The sequence below is a fragment of the Natrix helvetica genome (genome assembly GCF_964273705.1).
Source record: "Natrix helvetica genome assembly, chromosome: 1".
Taxonomy (NCBI): Eukaryota; Metazoa; Chordata; class Lepidosauria; order Squamata; family Natricidae; genus Natrix; species Natrix helvetica.
This window is the reverse complement of record NC_138548.1, coordinates 55,394,488-55,412,606: the sequence shown is the minus strand read 5'-3', so window position 1 is coordinate 55,412,606 and position 18,119 is coordinate 55,394,488. Positions and strand designations below refer to the sequence as shown.

The 18,119-nt window shown below is 42.7% G+C and overlaps 1 protein-coding gene across 1 annotated transcript in view; it reads left to right on the top strand.

Annotated features, from left to right (window-relative positions):
- Positions 1-234: 234 nt before the first annotated feature.
- The window catches only part of LRRC74A (leucine rich repeat containing 74A), a gene marked incomplete at its 5' end in the record, with an annotated part of 30,218 nt that continues 12,333 nt past the window's right edge, over positions 235-18,119 (top strand). The window contains 9 exons of the mRNA XM_081942020.1: positions 235-277; positions 2,853-2,963; positions 3,688-3,863; positions 4,435-4,542; positions 6,897-6,993; positions 8,063-8,112; positions 11,236-11,317; positions 11,565-11,650; positions 13,249-13,443. Coding sequence (XP_081798146.1) covers positions 235-277; positions 2,853-2,963; positions 3,688-3,863; positions 4,435-4,542; positions 6,897-6,993; positions 8,063-8,112; positions 11,236-11,317; positions 11,565-11,650; positions 13,249-13,443 — 948 coding nt within the window. The remainder of the gene's footprint in view (positions 278-2,852; positions 2,964-3,687; positions 3,864-4,434; positions 4,543-6,896; positions 6,994-8,062; positions 8,113-11,235; positions 11,318-11,564; positions 11,651-13,248; positions 13,444-18,119) is intronic.

Sequence of the window (18,119 nt, the reverse complement as noted above, 5' to 3'; positions counted from 1 at the left end):
ATAAACATGCATAACATACAAGCAATCATAGTCATATGGAAATGTCATTATAATCAGAAATAATATAATTTGGGATTCTCCGTCGCCAGCTGACATTTTAAGACATGAACAGTTCTGTGATTTGTAATAGTTGTTGGATATATCCAGTAAACACTCTGCTTTAGAAGGAAAGGTAACCATCACAAAAATACAGTAAAGAAGAATCAACAGATTATCAGATCTCTCAGCAACAACATGGACTTTTTACAGTTTTTGGAGGAGGAGGAGGAGGAGGAAGGTGAGATTGCAGTAAATGTATTCAATTTTTTTAACAAAATAAACATATCCTAAAGAATGCCATTCAACTTTTAGCAAATGTTGTAATTATGCAATGTTGACTCTGGGTATATGTGAGATCGAAAAAGGGGTGATGGCCACTGATATCTCTCTATGTGTAAAATGGGCCAGTGGCTAGATCTGTATAGATGCAGAAATGAAGAAAACTGCCAGTTTTCATTTATTTTCACCAAGAAACAAAAAACTAATTAGGTTACTTAGTTTGCATTTACTATAGTAAAAAAAGTGAACTATCTTGATTGAGCAGCTGATAATAAAAAGCCTATCCCTAGGCCCCAAAGAATAAAACAATGCTGTTATTACAAATGGAATGATACCTATTGCAGGAATGGGATATGAGAGGCTTACTCACTGCGTGTGAGCTCCTTACAGGTTGCACTGCTGGAATTCAGCTACATACTAATTAGTATTTGTTTTAAAAATAAACTGATAAGCAAAATATATATGGTAAACTTCTTGTGAACCTTCTTACAGTAGTTGCTTAATCCTTTCCTTCCCTGCCAATTTTCTCTCCTATAAGAAAAATGTAGTTTGTGACTGTAAAACATTTGCTTCTTCCTGAACTAACAAAAGGTTTTTGTATCCTGAATCCAGAGGCTTTAAGATAGGGGTCAGCAATCTGTGGCTCTTGAGCCGCATGTGGCTCTTTTATCCCTTTGCTGCGGCTCCCTGTTGCTCAAAAGATGTGCTACACCCGCCAATGTGCGACACCCACTGGAATATGATTTCTTGAGCTTTTCAAGCCCGCTGTAGGCCAAACATGGTGAAATCCAAGGAAAAAAAAGTTTCAGAAGAAAACAGAATGCTTACTTCAACTACATATACTAGTTTTTTTTAAAAAAAGTTTTATTGGTTTTTAAACATTTATGGGAAAAGGTAAGGGGATACATAGAAAATTTTGGCAGCTCCCACACTAGTGATAGAAATCCATCCAAATCTCACAGTTTTTACAATCTTAAAAACAAAATATAAAAGATAAGCAGAAAACAGAGTCTTATTCTATATTGTCAACCATGTGTTCAATCATTTTTCCTTTGTCACTGTCTAGAATATCAACAATTACTATTATTTCAAATACTTTTATTTTTGTGACCTGAGCCTTTTTAAATATACTAGTTTAGTGGCCGCTCAGGAAATAGTCAGGCGTGGGAAGGGTTTTGTGACTTCTGGTGTTTTCTTTTCTGTGGGAAACGAGTCCAAATGGCTCTTTGAGTGTTTAAGATTGCCAACCCCTGCTTTAAGAAATAACCTGTATAACAAATATTGCCTACCTTCAAAGTTTATCTAAGGTCTAAAGCAGGGCTGTCAAACTCCTGGCCCATGGGCAAGATGTATCATGTGCTGGCCATGCCCACACCCAGTTTAGCAAAGTGGGGGGAAAGTCCTGATACGTCATGTGATGCTGCTGTAATGATGCGAGTTTGATATCCCTAATCTAAAGCCTTTCAGATCTTGACTACAAAAATCTGGATAACCATTGCATATCAAGAAAGAGTTGGAGTTTTATCTATCAATTGGAAATCTTGACCATGGTTTGAATAGTACTAATAATGCTTGTTATTCACAAATTACCATGCCATGACAGGCAAAGACAAGAGCTGTTGGACGGTTTCCTGTTCAACATTGAGAACTCATCCAGGGAAACGAGAATTCTGTCAGTGGCTATGGCCAGCTTTCTTTTTTTTCACATATATCTAGAGCTGTGGATCTCATGCCAGTTTTGAATATTAAGTAATATTTAGAGAGGCCCCAAAGGTGCAAATCAGTAATCCAGTGAGTGGAAGGAAGAGACAAATTTCCTGCATACCCTTCCCACAAAAATAACTGAAAAATCAGAACACAAATATCAGATTTAATAACATAATTACTTGAAGCCCTTGTATGGCTTTGACTTTCTTAAAAGAATATTTCTGCTTCTATTTAGTTGTACAATAAACTATGAATGTTTCCAGTCTTTGCTCACAATGGTATTCAAACCATTTCACTTCAATAAAGGAGAACCCATCACGCTAGTTGTTTTCCAATTGTTACAGAAGCTTACTATTATGGTCTTCCAGTTAATGGCAGGAAAGGAACACTATAAAAGGGAATGGCATAATTTTAGGTGAAAGATCAATAAATAGTGGGGACTATAATTTGGATAAGAGAAGCAAATAACAGGGAAAACAGAGGTTTTTCTAATCTTAGCATGGTGTCCTTTGAAACTAGGTATGGTATCCTTTTGAACTAACACTACAGGTGGTGTAAGGGGTCAACTTAAAATGACTATCTGTGGTTATCTCTTCTGACTCTGACCATAGACAATATTCATTGTAACAGATTTTTGATGATTGTTATGGACAGCTGGGCAAAGGAACCCAAAAACAAAGGGAAAAAATGAACAGCTGTCTAAGGGTCCCTGAAGTTCATTAATAGATTTAGTGATGAAACATTGTGGGTTTTCTGGACAGAAATGCTGTGTATTCAGTATCTTAAGAACCTTCTGTTTATACAGAAAATAATTAATCTGATTGCAGGTAGTGAGAGATCAGAAAGCAGCACATATCGGGGGGAGACATTGTCAACTGCTGATGAGGTAGCAGAAGAGAAGAGGGAAGACAGTTCCGACACAGACCTTTCAATTGAAGGTGAATAATTATATTCTGTCTTTCACATGAACATTCTCCACATCCTGTGAGAGTTCTCCAAAGTGCTCACCTTAACGTAGTCACCTTAACATAGGGCTTCTGTTGCTTACTTAAAAGAGATTGTTTGTATTGTAGTTCCCTAGCCCAAAAGAAGACACAGATAGGCCGTAAAGTAGCCTTGTCAACATCCTTCGATAGCACCAACCTAATCAAAATGAATTTATAAATTTGAAATTGATTTGAAACAATGCAGCTCTAACAGCACTTCATTACACATAATGAGCCAGTTTAGCCTAGTAATTAAGGCACTGCGTTGGAAAGCAGAACACTGTGAGTTCCAGCCCTATCTTAGCCAGCTCACTTCACCTCACAGGGCTATTGATGTGGGGGAAATAGGAGGAGGAAAGGGTGCAGAAGGAGGAGTTTTTAATGTACTTGCATGCACAGATATATCAAGGATCACCAATTCACTTCCCTTTGATAATAGTTCTATGAAGCCTTTGACAGGACTTGTTTTCTCTGTATTGAACTAAAGTATGCATTATCATCAGTGGTGGGTTGCCAATTTTCTTACTACCGGTTCGGGCATGCTTCTGCGCATGCGCAGAAGTGTCTGGATGGGTGGGTGGAGCCTCCTGCTGCAGCTATTACTGGTTCACCCGATCCAGGCTGAACCGGGAGTAACCCACCTCTGATTATCATCCATATACTGTATCCTTTGCAGATGCTGAGCGCGCATTTATAACTGTAAAGGGTCCAGACCTGTATAGAGAGGCGTGCAAGCTGGTGGGAGTGATTCCTGTGTCATACTTTAGCCGGAACATGGAAGAGCCTGTTATGAATCTCAACCATCATGGTCTTGGACCAAAGGGAACCAAAGCCATTGCTATTGCTCTGGTTGTAAGTACTTTTACCCGATGCTATTGCATTTCTACACACTTTTCCCAGTTTGGGGAAGAAGGATTAAAGGGTCACCCTATAATATTGATAGAGTAGATTACATACATAGTAAAACTGGCAATTTCCATGAACATTCTTCCTTCCTTCCACCTTTTAAGCATTTTAACTGTAATTGAGTTTAACATTGACCAACTAGAATACCAGACCTCTTTACATGAAGCCATTAAGACACCTACTTGTAGGCATAGAGATGACAATCTGCAAGAGATGCGAACAATTGATGTACTAGTCTTAATGTCTGGTACATAGACAAGAAAGAAAGTCTGAGTTAAAGAAATGTTTTAATGGTTTAGATATACAACATTGTTAGCCAAAGCCTCTCACTGTGAATATATTGAATGTGATGAGACTGCCTTCTGGTTATCCAGATGCTGCGTATGGTTCCAAAAGGTAGCAGCTTGAATTGTTACGGGCACTTTTTGTTTTGCCCATAATTTACATTGTTAATCAGGTAAATTAATGTCATTAAATGTCTGCATTTCTTTCCATATTTGAATTCTTCATTCTGTAGTCCAACACAACCATCACTCAACTGGAGCTAGAGGATAACTGGATTCTGGCTGAAGGAACTACATACTTAGTACAGATGTTGCGAGAGAACTGCTACATCCAAGAGATGGTATTCTGTGTTTCCCTTATAGGTCAACAAAGGATGCTCTTTGTTGCATCAAAGGATGCTCAAAGGAAAGTCTCTTGTACTGCTCTGTAGAATTATGCTTGGATAGTATGCCAGGCTATTTCATGATTTTTCTGGATGTGCTATGAGTGTGTTGCTGAACCTTTTCGGCACCGAGTGGCTGCTCTTCCAGTTTCCGGCGCTCTTGGATGCATGAAGACCAGACCAGAACCCCGAAGAGCAACAGGCGATGGCTTGCATGCCCAGAGAGATGGCTCTGCATGTCACTTCCGGCACTCGTGCCGTAGGTTCGCCATCATGGTGCTATGAGCTTCACAGTCTTTACTTATTTGACCCCGCTATATCTTTATCAAAGGTGAACATCTTAGTGCCCCATGCAGTCCTCAAAGCCTGAGTGTTGTCTTCATGAAAATGCAAAAATTGCTATTCAACTTGAGTGTTTAATGGGATGGTAGAAATTAATGGAATCCTGAACTATTCTAAAATATTTGTGGTAGAACTTACAAGTTCAGTACTATTACGATTATTATATTTTCATTTCTCAATAAAAGTTGTATATGTGTTTTGTAAGTTATGAAATTAGTAATCAGTTTGAGCAACTATGTCAGCAAGAGGAAAAGTGTTAAATTTATCTTATAATCCCCCCATCCCAAAATTGTCTACAATTTGCTTTCCTTATATGAAGAAGAGTGAATAAACAAGCCCAATGATTGTACTGACAACATTACTAGAATGTCTTCTTAGTCTCTTACATTCATCACTTTGTTTTTTCAGAATTCAGCAGAAAACAAAGGGTAAAGAGCGGTTGTTGAATAGTTTGAAGCCTTCTTGGGTGGGTAGATGGGTGGTTGACAAATTTTGCATTGATAACTTTGGTCCAGTTTCTTCCACTTGTTTCCAAGTGTAGACTCCAGAAAATGGTCTTCAGTACAATAATAATAGAGATACACTCAATGGCTATATGTACTGTACATTATCTTTTAGAAAGTTATGTGAGGTACAGGAAAAATTGATGGAGCGATCAGTGTTTTTGTTTGCCTATTTTTATCTTGTACAATACCGTATTTTTTGGAATATAAGATGCACAAAGATTTTGAAAAAGCAAATTTAAGGTTTTGCACTCTGCAGACCTCCCAAAAACGGTCTGTTTTTCGTGAAAACGGGCCTATTTTTTGTCAAAAAAGGGGCCTGTTTTTTTTGTCAAAAATGCATAGCCTTTAGGAGGCTTGTAGAGTGCTCCTGGGGGCTGGGGGGGGCAAAAACCAGCAAAAGGCCCGGTTTTTTGCTCATTTTTGCCCTCCCCAGCCCCCAGGAGCACTTTGGAAGCTTCCTAGGCCATTTTTGCAAAGGGGGCGGGGTTTCAGGAGGCCAAAAATGCTGTATTCAGTGTACAAGACGCACCCAGATTTTCACCTTCTTTTTTGAGGAAAAAAGGTGCATCTTATACTCTGAAAAATATGGTACTTCCATATATATTAAACTTAAATGTTTAATGGGACAGTAGGAACTAATGGAATCCTGAACAACTATATTTCATTCTAAAATATATTAAAGATTCCAACAATCTACGAACTCAAAAAATTATTCATTGCTAGATATGAATACCTATCTGCAAATGAATATATTATTTACAAAAAATAAGTGTGTCTATGTGTTTGGGGATGCACAAAGAAACATCGGTGCAATGGACTAATTGGGGGAAAAGTTTGTTATCCGTGATTATCTATTAAATTGCAAGTTACCAGTTATGCCATTTGTATATGACATCATTACATAAAAGATTTAAATAGTACAAAGTAAATGTAAATTTAATTGCCCGGCCTACACTACTTTGGGTACAATCAACTTAACTATTAAGTCTACATGGAAATTTAATCAACTGAGTTTTAAGCCATTTAGTTGAAACCTGGGCAATCAGGTTTCAGAAAGGTTTGTTCTTCTTAAAGTGTTCATCAACATGTGAACATCAAGATGTCTCTCCCAGCCTTTTGTTCTCATGTTGATGGGGAAAACTTGAGAAAGTGCATTTTTGTGGCTGATTCCTCTTTTTTAAAATCTCTGTCTTTTGGTAGCTTTCACTCAAAGTTTTTGACAGCAATGACATGGCATAATAGCTAAATGCAGGTACATCAAACTGTGTGTAAACATAACAGAGACATTTGAAAATGAACACATTTGGAGAAGAGTAAAATCTTGCTAGTTAAACTCTGACATATAACATATAACATGGACTGTGTCATTCTCTAGGAATTCACAAATATCTAGTTGCTCAAATACTGCGAAGTGCATCAATTTCATCTTTCAACTCTTCTCTATAAGTTTTTCTTCTTTTTCAGAATATTTCCCATAATCACCTCAACAAAGATGGAGCTGAAGCCATCTGCAGAATGTTTTACCACAATATTTCTAATATCCGGTCCATCCGACTTGCAGGTAGGTTTCTTTCAGAAAGGCAGAAAGATGCAACAGAGCAATATTCAGCTTTACAGAATATGGCATTTGCTCTTAGAAAGATCTCTTGCAAAATCCGAGGATTTTGGCTGGCAGGAATGGGACGATATACAGAATAATGATTTAACCTACATCTGTACTTTTGCGGCCTATACGTCATAGGTGAGAAACTTGTGATTCTTCATATGTTGCTGCTTGCCTCCTCTCTGAGCATAAAAGTTGAACTCCAACTGTAGTTTAGGATCACAATCCCCACCTTGGGCATACAAATCAGAGATGGTATTCAGCAGATTCTGACCAGTTCTAGCGAACTGGTAGCGGAAATTTTGAGTAGTTCAGAGAACTGGTAAATACCACTTCTGACTGGCCCTGCCCCCATCTATTCTCTGCCTCCCGAGTCCATCGGGAGGAAAGGGGGATTTTGCAGTACCCTTCCCCTGGAGTAGGGAGAGAGATTTTACAATATTCTTCCCCTGCCACGGCCACCAAACCACGCCCACCAAGCCACACCCACAGAATCGGTAGTAAAAAAATTTGAATCCCACCACTGATACAAATCCAAATACGAGTCACTTCATATGTTATCAAGAGGTTGAAAAAAATCTTACCTGAAATTTTACAGTATCTCAAAACTCCAATATTGATAACTGTTTTCTTGTTATTGTTGTCACTTACTTAGCTTTTTATCTCTATAAGTAACACAGCTTTTCAAAAGTTTTGTTGATGTATTCCTACTAACCACTTTGATAGTTCTTATTTTTACAGGCTAACAGTTTGATGCCGCTGGAATGGATTGCTTCCTAATTTTAGATAATACCCAGTTCCTGACTTATTAAGTCAAATCCTCTTCTTTTCCAAGATAAAGAGCATTTCCATTTTAAAAAAAGAAATGAAATTGAGTTTTACATGCATCATATAAGTATATTAGATGAGACCTGTGTATTGTGTATGAATTGTACAAGTAACCTTTGCAAATGGGAGAAACGGACTTAGCAATTGTCTTACGTAAAACAGCCTGCCAACTTTTTAGCAACTTTTTCTTTGTCTTTAGGAAATGATTTTAGAGATGAGGCAGCACCTTATTTTTCTGAATCCTTAATTGTGAGTATCTTGCTAAAGGGGACAGCTGGGCATCTGGAATAAAGGAAGCATTTAAGTAAAAATAGGAAAACAGTAAAATTCCTCCAAACTAACTGGAACTTTTAAAGCAAGCTTCTCAAACTTTAGATGTGGTGAATTACAATTCCAGTCATCCCCAATCATGGCACAAGGCCATATTTGGAAAATACCTCTTGCCCACAAGTGCAATAATTTCTGCATGCAACACCCTCAACTGCTCATTCAGTACAGGAAGGATTAATTCTAAAGCAATAGCATTGTAGTGAATAACTTCTGGCAATAAGGAGCTCATAGTAAGCATTAAAGAGAACCAAATAATCTGCATTGATTATTGCAGACTTCTCTACACAATTTAAAGTGATGGTTACTAACTTTAAAGCTCTAAACTGTGCAGCATTTGGTAGTGTTAGGGATGTAACCCTAGTCTTGGCTTGGCAATGTATATTAGCCATGATTGTAACAAATGTATCTGGTACTTTAAATGCTAGAGAGATGTAATTGGATGCTAATTGCTTTAAGCAGCCATATAAGGAGGAAGGAACTATTACGGTTTCCCCCTCTCCCCCCCCCCCCCCCCCCGATGGCTACTGATGTTCCTGATTGTTCCTGATTGTTACTGTATGAGCTTTGTATTGGAGAGAAGACCGTGTATTGGATGGTGGCTAGTCTGTAACTAAGTTACCTGTCTACATGGTGAATTGTGAGTTGAGCAACTGTAACTTCAACGAGGTGTAAATAGACTGTATATACTTCAAGACTGCTTATAATCTGTTTGGAGACTATTTATCCTATTTTTGTTACGCAAGTCAAGCTATTCTTTGTTTTTACCTTTGGTGGCTGTGAGTGACTATTCAACGGCTTATTCGTTACTACATTCCGCTGCTGAACTTTAGTCTCCTAACAGGGATAGACTTAACAGGTAGAACTGAATCTGCCTGTCCAATTCACTTCCAGTCCAGGGAAGTTCCCTCCCTTTGTGAGATTCCTAGGGCATGGGTAAGATGGCAAGCCGCCTTGGTAACTGCCATCAGTTTAGGGATAATCGCTCCTCCAGACATACACACAGCCTCCCCCTGCTGAGTGCTGGAAATGGATTTTAATATTTTTATTTCATCAAGGTTTTGGTCCTGTTGTGGTTCGCCAGCAGCCAGGGACGCTGGCAGCAGGGTCAGACAGTGAGGAGGTTAGGGAGGAACATGAGCCAGTCCTGGGGGTTGAGGAAAGCTCAGACAAGGGCTCTGCATCGGAGGCAAAGACGGAATTTGACAGCAGTGAGGCAGAAGAACAGCTGGAGCCTGTTCCCAGTGTGCGCCAGAAGACAAAAACAACTAGGAAATCAGGGTCGACTTAGGAGTGAAGCCACACCTTGAAGGTGATTGGCCCCTCTCATAGGAAACAAACGTGGAACAAATGGGGAGTGGGCTTTTGCAGGAAACAATTCCTTCATTTGGTCGGTTCAAGATTGGCAAGTTCTGTGTGTGACTTTAAGTTTGCCTTGCCCTTCGTTTGGAAAGCGCTCCAAATGAGATAAGGTGTGTGGGGAGAAACATTCCTATGAAAGACTAAGCCTTGCTGACTGGGAATGAAAGGAAATCACACTCGTGTAAATAAAAGAGGTTTTGCAGGGACCAAGGCTTAGCTTCTTGCTTTCGAAGGAAGCCTCGGTCAGAATAGGTCCTAGCTGAATAACTGTAAATTATTAATCCAGAGTTTTATGTGATTATTTTGGATATTGTTCAAATTTATTTATTTTTATTGTTATAATATTGGTTATATTTTCATTTAAACATGGTACTCAAAGTCTTGGGACTGAAAAGGCTTATAAATACTGTAAAATAAGAAACATATAAATAGATCTTTTTCCCTCAAATTGTGATCAGACTTCGTCTCTTGGGTAGAAGGACTTCACTTTCTTCTATTTGAGATATCCACAAAAGAACGCATGCCTCTTTAATAACATTTCTTAGAATAATAAATAGAATAACAGAGTTGGAAGGGACCTTGGAGGCCTTCTAGTCCAACCCCCCTGCTTAGGCAGGAAACCCTACACCATTTCAGACAAACGGTTATCCAATCTTTTCTTAAAAACTTCCAGTGTTGGAGCATTTACAATTTCTGGAGGCAAGTTGTTCCACTAATTAATCATTAAGCTTCTTTAATCATTCTTTAATAACTTTGAACTTCTCTTTATCTTCTCTGAGGGAAGCCATAATCAGAATCAGAAATAAGGAGGCGGTATGCACTGAAATTGACTGTGTGTTTGAATCATATTCTACAACCTAAAGCAGAAGTGTCAAACTGGATTTCTTTGAGGGCCAGATCAGCATTGGAGTTGTCCTCACAGGCCGGCCGGATGGGGTGGGGGGGAGAGATGGGACAGATGCCTCCTGCAGCACCCTGCCAGCCAAAACGCTCCATTTTCAGCCTTAACAACCTCCAGCACTCGGCTGCCGAAAATGGGGTGCCCCCCCCATGCCCCATTTTGGCAAGCAGACTGCTTCAGGAGGCCATCCAGGCCAAAAAACAGGGTGCGGGGAGGCTGTGTGCATGCATCCCCATGCCTTGTTGTGTCAGCAGAATGCTACAGGAGGCTGTTTTCGGTAGCAGAGGCACTGCAGGCCAATCCTTTGCTATTTCCAGGCTGGCCGTGCAGGCCGGATCTAAGCACCTTGCAGGCCGGATCTGGCCCACAAGCCTTGAGTTTGACACCCCTGACCTAGAGTGTGGTTCCCAGCATACTGTAGTTTCCTATCAATCAGGTCTCCCGAAGAATAAACCAGAATGGTTTTATTCTGAAAATACTAAAATGCTACCTCAAGATTGGATAAGATTGGATGTTGCTCCACCAGTCGAGATGCAGAGGAAATTCAAAAATAGCACATCTGAGAGGGTATTAGGTCAACATGGTATTCCATGTATATGTTTTAAGGTAAATGGATGTATATACAACACTACCTTGGAAACATTGTTATTGACACGTTGGAAAAGTAGAGTGTCACATATCATAAACAAGCATTTGTGAACAAGGTGATCCTTGTCTTAAGGCAAGTGCTTAATAGAAGACAACAACTGAATCTATAGGTCTCTGCACCAATCTTTCTACAGGCTAATTACAGAGTGATAGAGCTGGACCTCAGTTACAATGAGTTTTCCGAGAAAGCTGGAGAGCTATTTGGACAGGTGCTGGGTAAGTTTTGTTTCCCAACTTAAGGGAGGAGATGTGCCAAATAGTAATATTACTGCGTCAGATATCAAGACCATCAAGGACTCCAGAGTAGTATTCATATTTCACAAGCAGTAGACATCCAGAAACAATCCAAAACCCACAGTTGCTTTGGATAGTGACATGGGCAGCATATACATTTAATAAATAAATCTTGCAAAAGTGTCCATATGACATACTGTATATAAGTGTTTGTGCATCTTTTATTCAGCCAACAATGAATCACTGGAGATTCTGAATCTGAGCTGGAATCATCTGCGGCTGAAGGGGGCTACGGCCCTGGGTAATAGTCTCAAGGTGAGAATTTGCTGGACTATCTGCATTAGATGTCTTGAGTTTAAGGCCTTGAGCAAGGCAAGATTGAGTATGGTACCAAAGCAACAAGGATAAAAACCCAGGAGTGGGATTCTACTGGTTCAGCCCGGTTTAGGCGTACCTGTAACTCCGAAGATCTGCTTAGAGCAGGGGTGTCCAAACTTGGGAGTTGAAGTCCACAAGTCTTAAAGTTCCCAAGTTTGGACACCCCTGGCTTAGAGCAACCCGGTTCGCTCTGTCCTTCGGGTGGGGCCGCCCACCCGCCCCAGAGTTATACTTACTTTTATTTCCTTGTTTTTGAGCCCAGCTGATTGGCACAGCAGAGTGGATTGCTGCGCCTCAGCTGTTTCCCTGTCAAATTGTGCGTAGCGAACCGGTTGTTAAACTGGTAGAATGCCACCCCTCTAACAGCCTATGGAAAGATAGCAGCAAGCAGAGACCCTCATTCACAAAGAATCTTAAATATTTTAAAACAGAAGATGCTTTGGGAGCTAGCAGTGAAACAATTATTCACTCAGAAAAGGCTTTTTTTAAAAAAAAAAATATAAAGCAGCACCCTAACGATATGATTATGTCTACAACTCACCAACTCTGTGACCCGCCAGGCCCTCTGCCCCATCCAATTACAAAGAATTCCTTGAGGTAAAAAATAAATAATGGGAAGGTAAGGAATTCAAGCAAAGCTCCCGCCTGGATTGTGATCTGCTTCCAATAGTGCTGTGATGGTGAACCTTTGGCACGCGGAACCATATCTGCTGGCACGTGAGCCATCGGCTCCAGTTTCGTTTCATTTCCATACTTCCGGTTGGCCTATTGGACCCGTTTTTTGCTCTCCCCAGGCTCCGGAGGCTTTCCTGGAGCCTGGGGAGGGTGAAAACAATCCCCTGCCCCCCAGAGGAAATGCCATGCTCAGCAGTGCGGTGTGCATGGGGGGAAGCATGGGGGGGTTGTGCATGCCTGCGCATGTGGGGACACACTTTGCATTATGGGTGCTGGCATGTGCATGCGCTATTGTGCGTGTGCCCTTGCATTTTTGATACCCAACAACAAAAAGATTAGTCATCACTGCAATAGTGTCTTTGGCTCTTTCACAGTACACTTCCACGTGGCCAGTGTGACCTTCCTAAAATTCTCCAAAACTTCAGAGCCTTCAAAATTCCAGGTTTCCATGTTGTATGACTGGCTTCATAAGCCACTATTTTTAAATTTGCACTTTCATTAGCTATGAATTAAAAACCTCAAGTCTCAAGAACATAGTAGTATTGTGGAAAATTTAAGAGGCAGAATCAGCCTTGAAAAGCTACTATGCAGTTTTTCAATATCAGCTGAAACACTAGCAGCAGATTCTACACACCTTAGTCCAATTGTGATTCCCAAAGTAATCTAGTTGGACTGTGTGGAAGAAAAAATGTTGGGAAAGTAAGGCCTTCACATTATATATGTGTTGATGTAAAACATGATCAGAGTTCTGTTCAAATTGATTTCATTTCTGATTTCAGAGCTGAAGATTAAAATGTTTTTTTAAAGATTTACATAGCCACAGATAAAAGTTGGTTCTATCTTCTCTTTTTGTCCTGAAGGTTAATGGAACATTGAAGATACTGAACCTTTCCTGGAATGGCTTTGGGAATGAAGGAGCCTTTGCCCTTGGAGAAGCTCTGAAAGTCAACATTATGCTTGCTGAGTTGGATATCAGCAACAACCATATCAGCAACGATGGGGCAATAAAGCTAAGCAAAGGATTAGAAATGAATGGGAGCCTTAGAATCCTAAAGGTGGGATGCCATCGTCTGACTGAGGGTCTACCAGTCAGACATTCTTTTGGGCTGCCAACTTTATGGCCCTGGGTGAACTGTCTACAGCACTGATAAAATTATGGAGTTCACTGCAGAATCTGAAAAAAGTTCCCAAATTTTTTTCTTATGTTTTCCTGTTTCTAGACTTCAACACTGCAGAGGTTGACTTCAAATCAGTTGAAGTAGCAAACAGGATAAGAAATGTTCAGTTGAAAGAAAGATATGTCAGAGGAAGATGTTTGACCAGGGCATTCTCATACCATGTTGCTTATAAATTTAGGGGCTGAAAGTGGTCATTCTTACAGCTTTTATTTGAGATTGGTTTGCAGCTGATCACACAAACAAAGAAAGCCCTGACTATAAGTAGATCTTGCTTATTGACTGCCTTGTGCAGCAACCATTCAAAGTTATGACATTGCAAACTTTGTGAGCATGCTAGGCATTTATGATCATAGCAGTGTCTCTTTCTGTCACATATTTGTCATTACAATGAACTAGTAGGCATTGTCCGATGCTGACTTGTTTTTACTCTCTTTTTTTCTTCACTCCAACAAGTGATCTCTTCAAGCAACCTCTCCTGTTGCCTAACCAATTTTTCCCCAGCAGAGCAGAGATATTGGAGAGAAAGGGATAACAAGAGAGTAAGCAAGTATACAATGGAGAATACACATCAAAAGGAATGCATGCATTTCTTTCAATTTGTATTCCCCGTTGTGTGCCTGTTAACTCTCTTGTAATCCCTTCTTATCCTATGAATGTAAATACAAATATTAATACCCTTCTTGCTTATTAACCAGCATCAGGGTTAGTATTCCAAAGGGCGGGAGAGGGGCAAGGGGAGAGAAAAGCCAGAGTAAAATTGTAAGCACAGTAGCAGTCCAGTGATTTCCCAATTAACAGCTGCATCACTTAGGGATCAAGTTGTGGTCACTAAATGAGGATGTCTGTTGTATTTCCAATCCTTGTTTGAGATTTATGTCAGCAATATAAGCAGTAGAAATGTAATAAACACAGTTGCATCCATCTATCACCATCAACATTTTCCTTTGGTCTGGAACAGGGGTCTCCAACCTTGGCAACTTTAAGACTTATGGACTTCAACTCCCAGAATTCCTCATCCAGTTGGATGAGGAATTCTGGGAGTTGAAGTCCACAAGTCTTAAAGTTGCCAGGGTTGGAGATCCCTAGTGTGGAGGATGGGATTTCCCCCCCATAAGTAAACATAGGCCAGATCTGTCAAACTGGTGGCCTGTGGGCCACGCCCACCCCACCTCCACAAAAGCAAAAAAACACCCCAATGCATCATGATACTGCCTGCGATGCGATTGGGTTTGACACCCCTGGCATATACTATGGCATAATGTGTATGCCTGTTACAGTGTTTGCACTACCACCCCACCACCCCTTGACCTGTGTCAGCTTTTTAGCCCAGCTAAATTTGGCCAGCTGCTGCCATATGATAAGATAGTAATAATATATTTAGCACATTTAATAATAATAAAAAAGTAAAGTGCTTCAATATCTTATCCTAAGTCAAAATTGTTATCAAGAAGTGGTTACTGCCAATAAGAAGTTATCAAAAAGGAAATGAGTGCAGAGGAAACCATTTCTATTTTTTGATGCAGCATTCTAGAAATCTGTTCAGAGTTACAAACAATGAACAATGATATTATTTGACTGTGCTGAACAAAATCAACAGTTCTTCCAGGCAGTTCAATCAATCAATCAAATTTTATTTGATTAGCCGCAACCCTCTCCCAAAGGACTCGGGGCGGCATACAGTCAAAAAGATAAAATACACATAGGACACACATACATACGAAAAAACAAGGACAATTACATTTGTGCATGGAGGAGAGTAGACCTGCAAGTGAAAGACAATAAACACAGCTAAAAACACAGTTAAAACACAGTTTAAAATCCCCTAAATAAAATTGCTGAATTAAAAACCCCTCAGGAGCGTAACGAAGTTATGGTTGGGCCAGGCCAGATATTTGAAAAAGGTGGGTCTTGAGCTTAACACGGAAGGAGCGGAGGTCTGTAGTGGTCCTAATATCCGGGGGGAGGTCATTCCACAGGGCTGGGCCCGCCACAGAGAAGGCTCTGCTCCTAGGCGCCGCCCCATGACATTGTCTAGTGGACGGCACCTGGAGAAGTCCCTCTCTGTGCGAGCGAATAGGTCGTAGGGATGTATGGGGCAGAATACGGTCCCGGAGGTAACTAGGTCCTGAGCCATGGAGCGCTTTAAAGATCGTAATCAAAACCTTGAAACGCACTCGATAGACCACAGGAAGCCAGTGCAGCTCGCGCAGGTGTGGTGTCACATGGGAGTACCTGGTGCTCCCCATAATCACCCGCGCGGCCGCATTCTGGACCAACTGTAGTCTCCGAGTGCATTTCAAGGGAAGCCCCATGTAGAGAGCGTTACAGTAGTCCAGGCGAGACGTCACCAGCGCATGGGTGACTGTGCGTAGAGCGTCCCGGTCCAATAGGGGGCGCAATTGGCGCACCAGGCGAACCTGATGGAACGCCCCCCTGGCCACAGCTGTCACATGTTCATCCATGGACAGCTTGGCATCCAGGAGGACGCCCAAATTGCGCGCCCGCTCCACGGGGGCAAGTTGAATGCCCCCAATGGCCAGAGATGGAATTATCTGGTTGAACCGGGGAGCCGGAACCCACAGCCACTCCGTCTTGGAAGGGTTGAGCCTGAGTCGGTTGTCATCCATCCAGACCCGTACGGCTTCCACACACCGGGACATCACTTCGACGGCCTCGTTGGGGTGGTTCGGGGTGGAAATGTACAGCTGAGTATCATCAGCGTACAGGTGGTATCCCACCCCAAAACCACGGATGATCTCACCCAGCGGCTTCATGTATGTGTTGAACAGGAGTGGCGAGAGGACCGACCCCTGTGGCACCCCACAGATGAGGGGGCTTAGGGTCGACCTCTGCTCTCCTGCCAACACACGTTGCGTCCTGCCGGAGAGGTAGGAGCCGAACCACCGCAAGACGGTGCCCCGGATCCCCAACCCCTCCAGTCGGTGCAACAGGATACCATGGTCGATGGTATCAAAAGCCGCCGAGAGGTCTAATAGGACCAGGATAGAGGAACAGCCCCTATCTCTGGCCCTCCAGAGATCATCTACCAACGCGACCAAGGCCGTCTCAGTGCTGTGCCCAGGGCGAAAGCCGGACTGGCGCGGGTCTAGATAATCATTCTCCTCCAGATGTCGTGGAAACTGAGAAGCCACCACACTCTCCACAACCTTCGCCAAAAAGGGAAGGTTGGAGACAGGACGATAATTGGCCAGCTCCGTAGGGTCCAGGGAAGGCTTCTTGAGCAAGGGTCTCACCACCGCCTCTTTCAAGGCGGCCGGGAGAGACCCCTCACCCAACGAAGCGTTCACTAGGTCCAGGAGCCAGTCGCGTGTAACCTCCCAGGATGCCAGTACAAGCCAGGAGGGACACGGGTCCAACAAACATGTGGTAGGTCGCAGTCGCCCACGCAATCTGTCCAAATCCTCGATGACAACCAAGTCAAACTCCTCCCAAAGGTTTCTCAAGACTCGCCACTGGCGTCTCGACTGGGCCACTGAAGGGGACCCAATCCTTCCGGATTTGAGCGACTTTATCCTGCAGGTATTTCCCAAACTCCTCTGCCCTGCCCTGTAAAGGGGCCTCCCGTGGCCTCTGAAACAGAAGGGAGCGGGACACCCGAAACAGGGCAGCAGGGCGGTTCTCTGCGGATGCAATGAGAGCGGCACAATATTGACGTTTGGCCGTTCTCAATGCCACTAGGTACGTCCTTAAATGGGCTCGTACCTGTGCTCGGTCAAGTTCGGTTCGGGAGGATCTCCAACGACTCTCTAGGCATCTCTTGCGGCGCTTCATCACCCTTAGCTCCTCGGTAAACCAAGGGGCCAGGGTGGATCGTTGCCGCCGGAGAGGCCGCAAAGGCGCCACCCGGTTCAAGGCCCCGGTAGTCGCATTATTCCACGCGGTCACCAGGTCCTCTACCCGGGGGCGGGTCAGGGCTGCAGGAGGTGGCCCAAGCTCCGTCTGGAACCTGTCTGGTTCCATCAAGCGCCTGGGGCGGAACCATCTAGTGTTCTCCGGTTCCGCCTCCCCGCAGCGAGGAGTAGCACCAGGGAAGTCAAGACGGAGGAGTGAGTGATCTGACCATGACAGAGGAGTGATGGTTAAATTCACTCCTCCCAGATCACTCAACCACTGGCGAGAGACAAAGACAAGGTCCAAGGTGTGACCTCCCTCGTGTGTCGGGCCCTGAATCATTTGAGTCAGGTCCATGGCTATCATGGAAGCCATGAACTCCCGAGCCCCCTCTGATGCTTCTCCCACCGACGGCAGGTTAAAATCCCCCATCACTAAAAGTTTGGGGGTCTCAACCGCCACCGATGAGATCAGCTCGAGGAGCTCAGGCAGGGTCGCTGATGTATGGCGGGGAGCCAGGTATACTATCAGCAAGCCCATCTGCCTCCTAGGGCCCCATTTCACAACCAGGGATTCACATCCGGACGTCTGTAGCACAGTGGACTCCCTCGGCTCTAAATCCTCCCGGATGATCACTGCTACCCCACCGCCCCTTCCCCGGGCCCGGGGCTGGTGAAATGCTTGGTAACCTGGTGGGCACA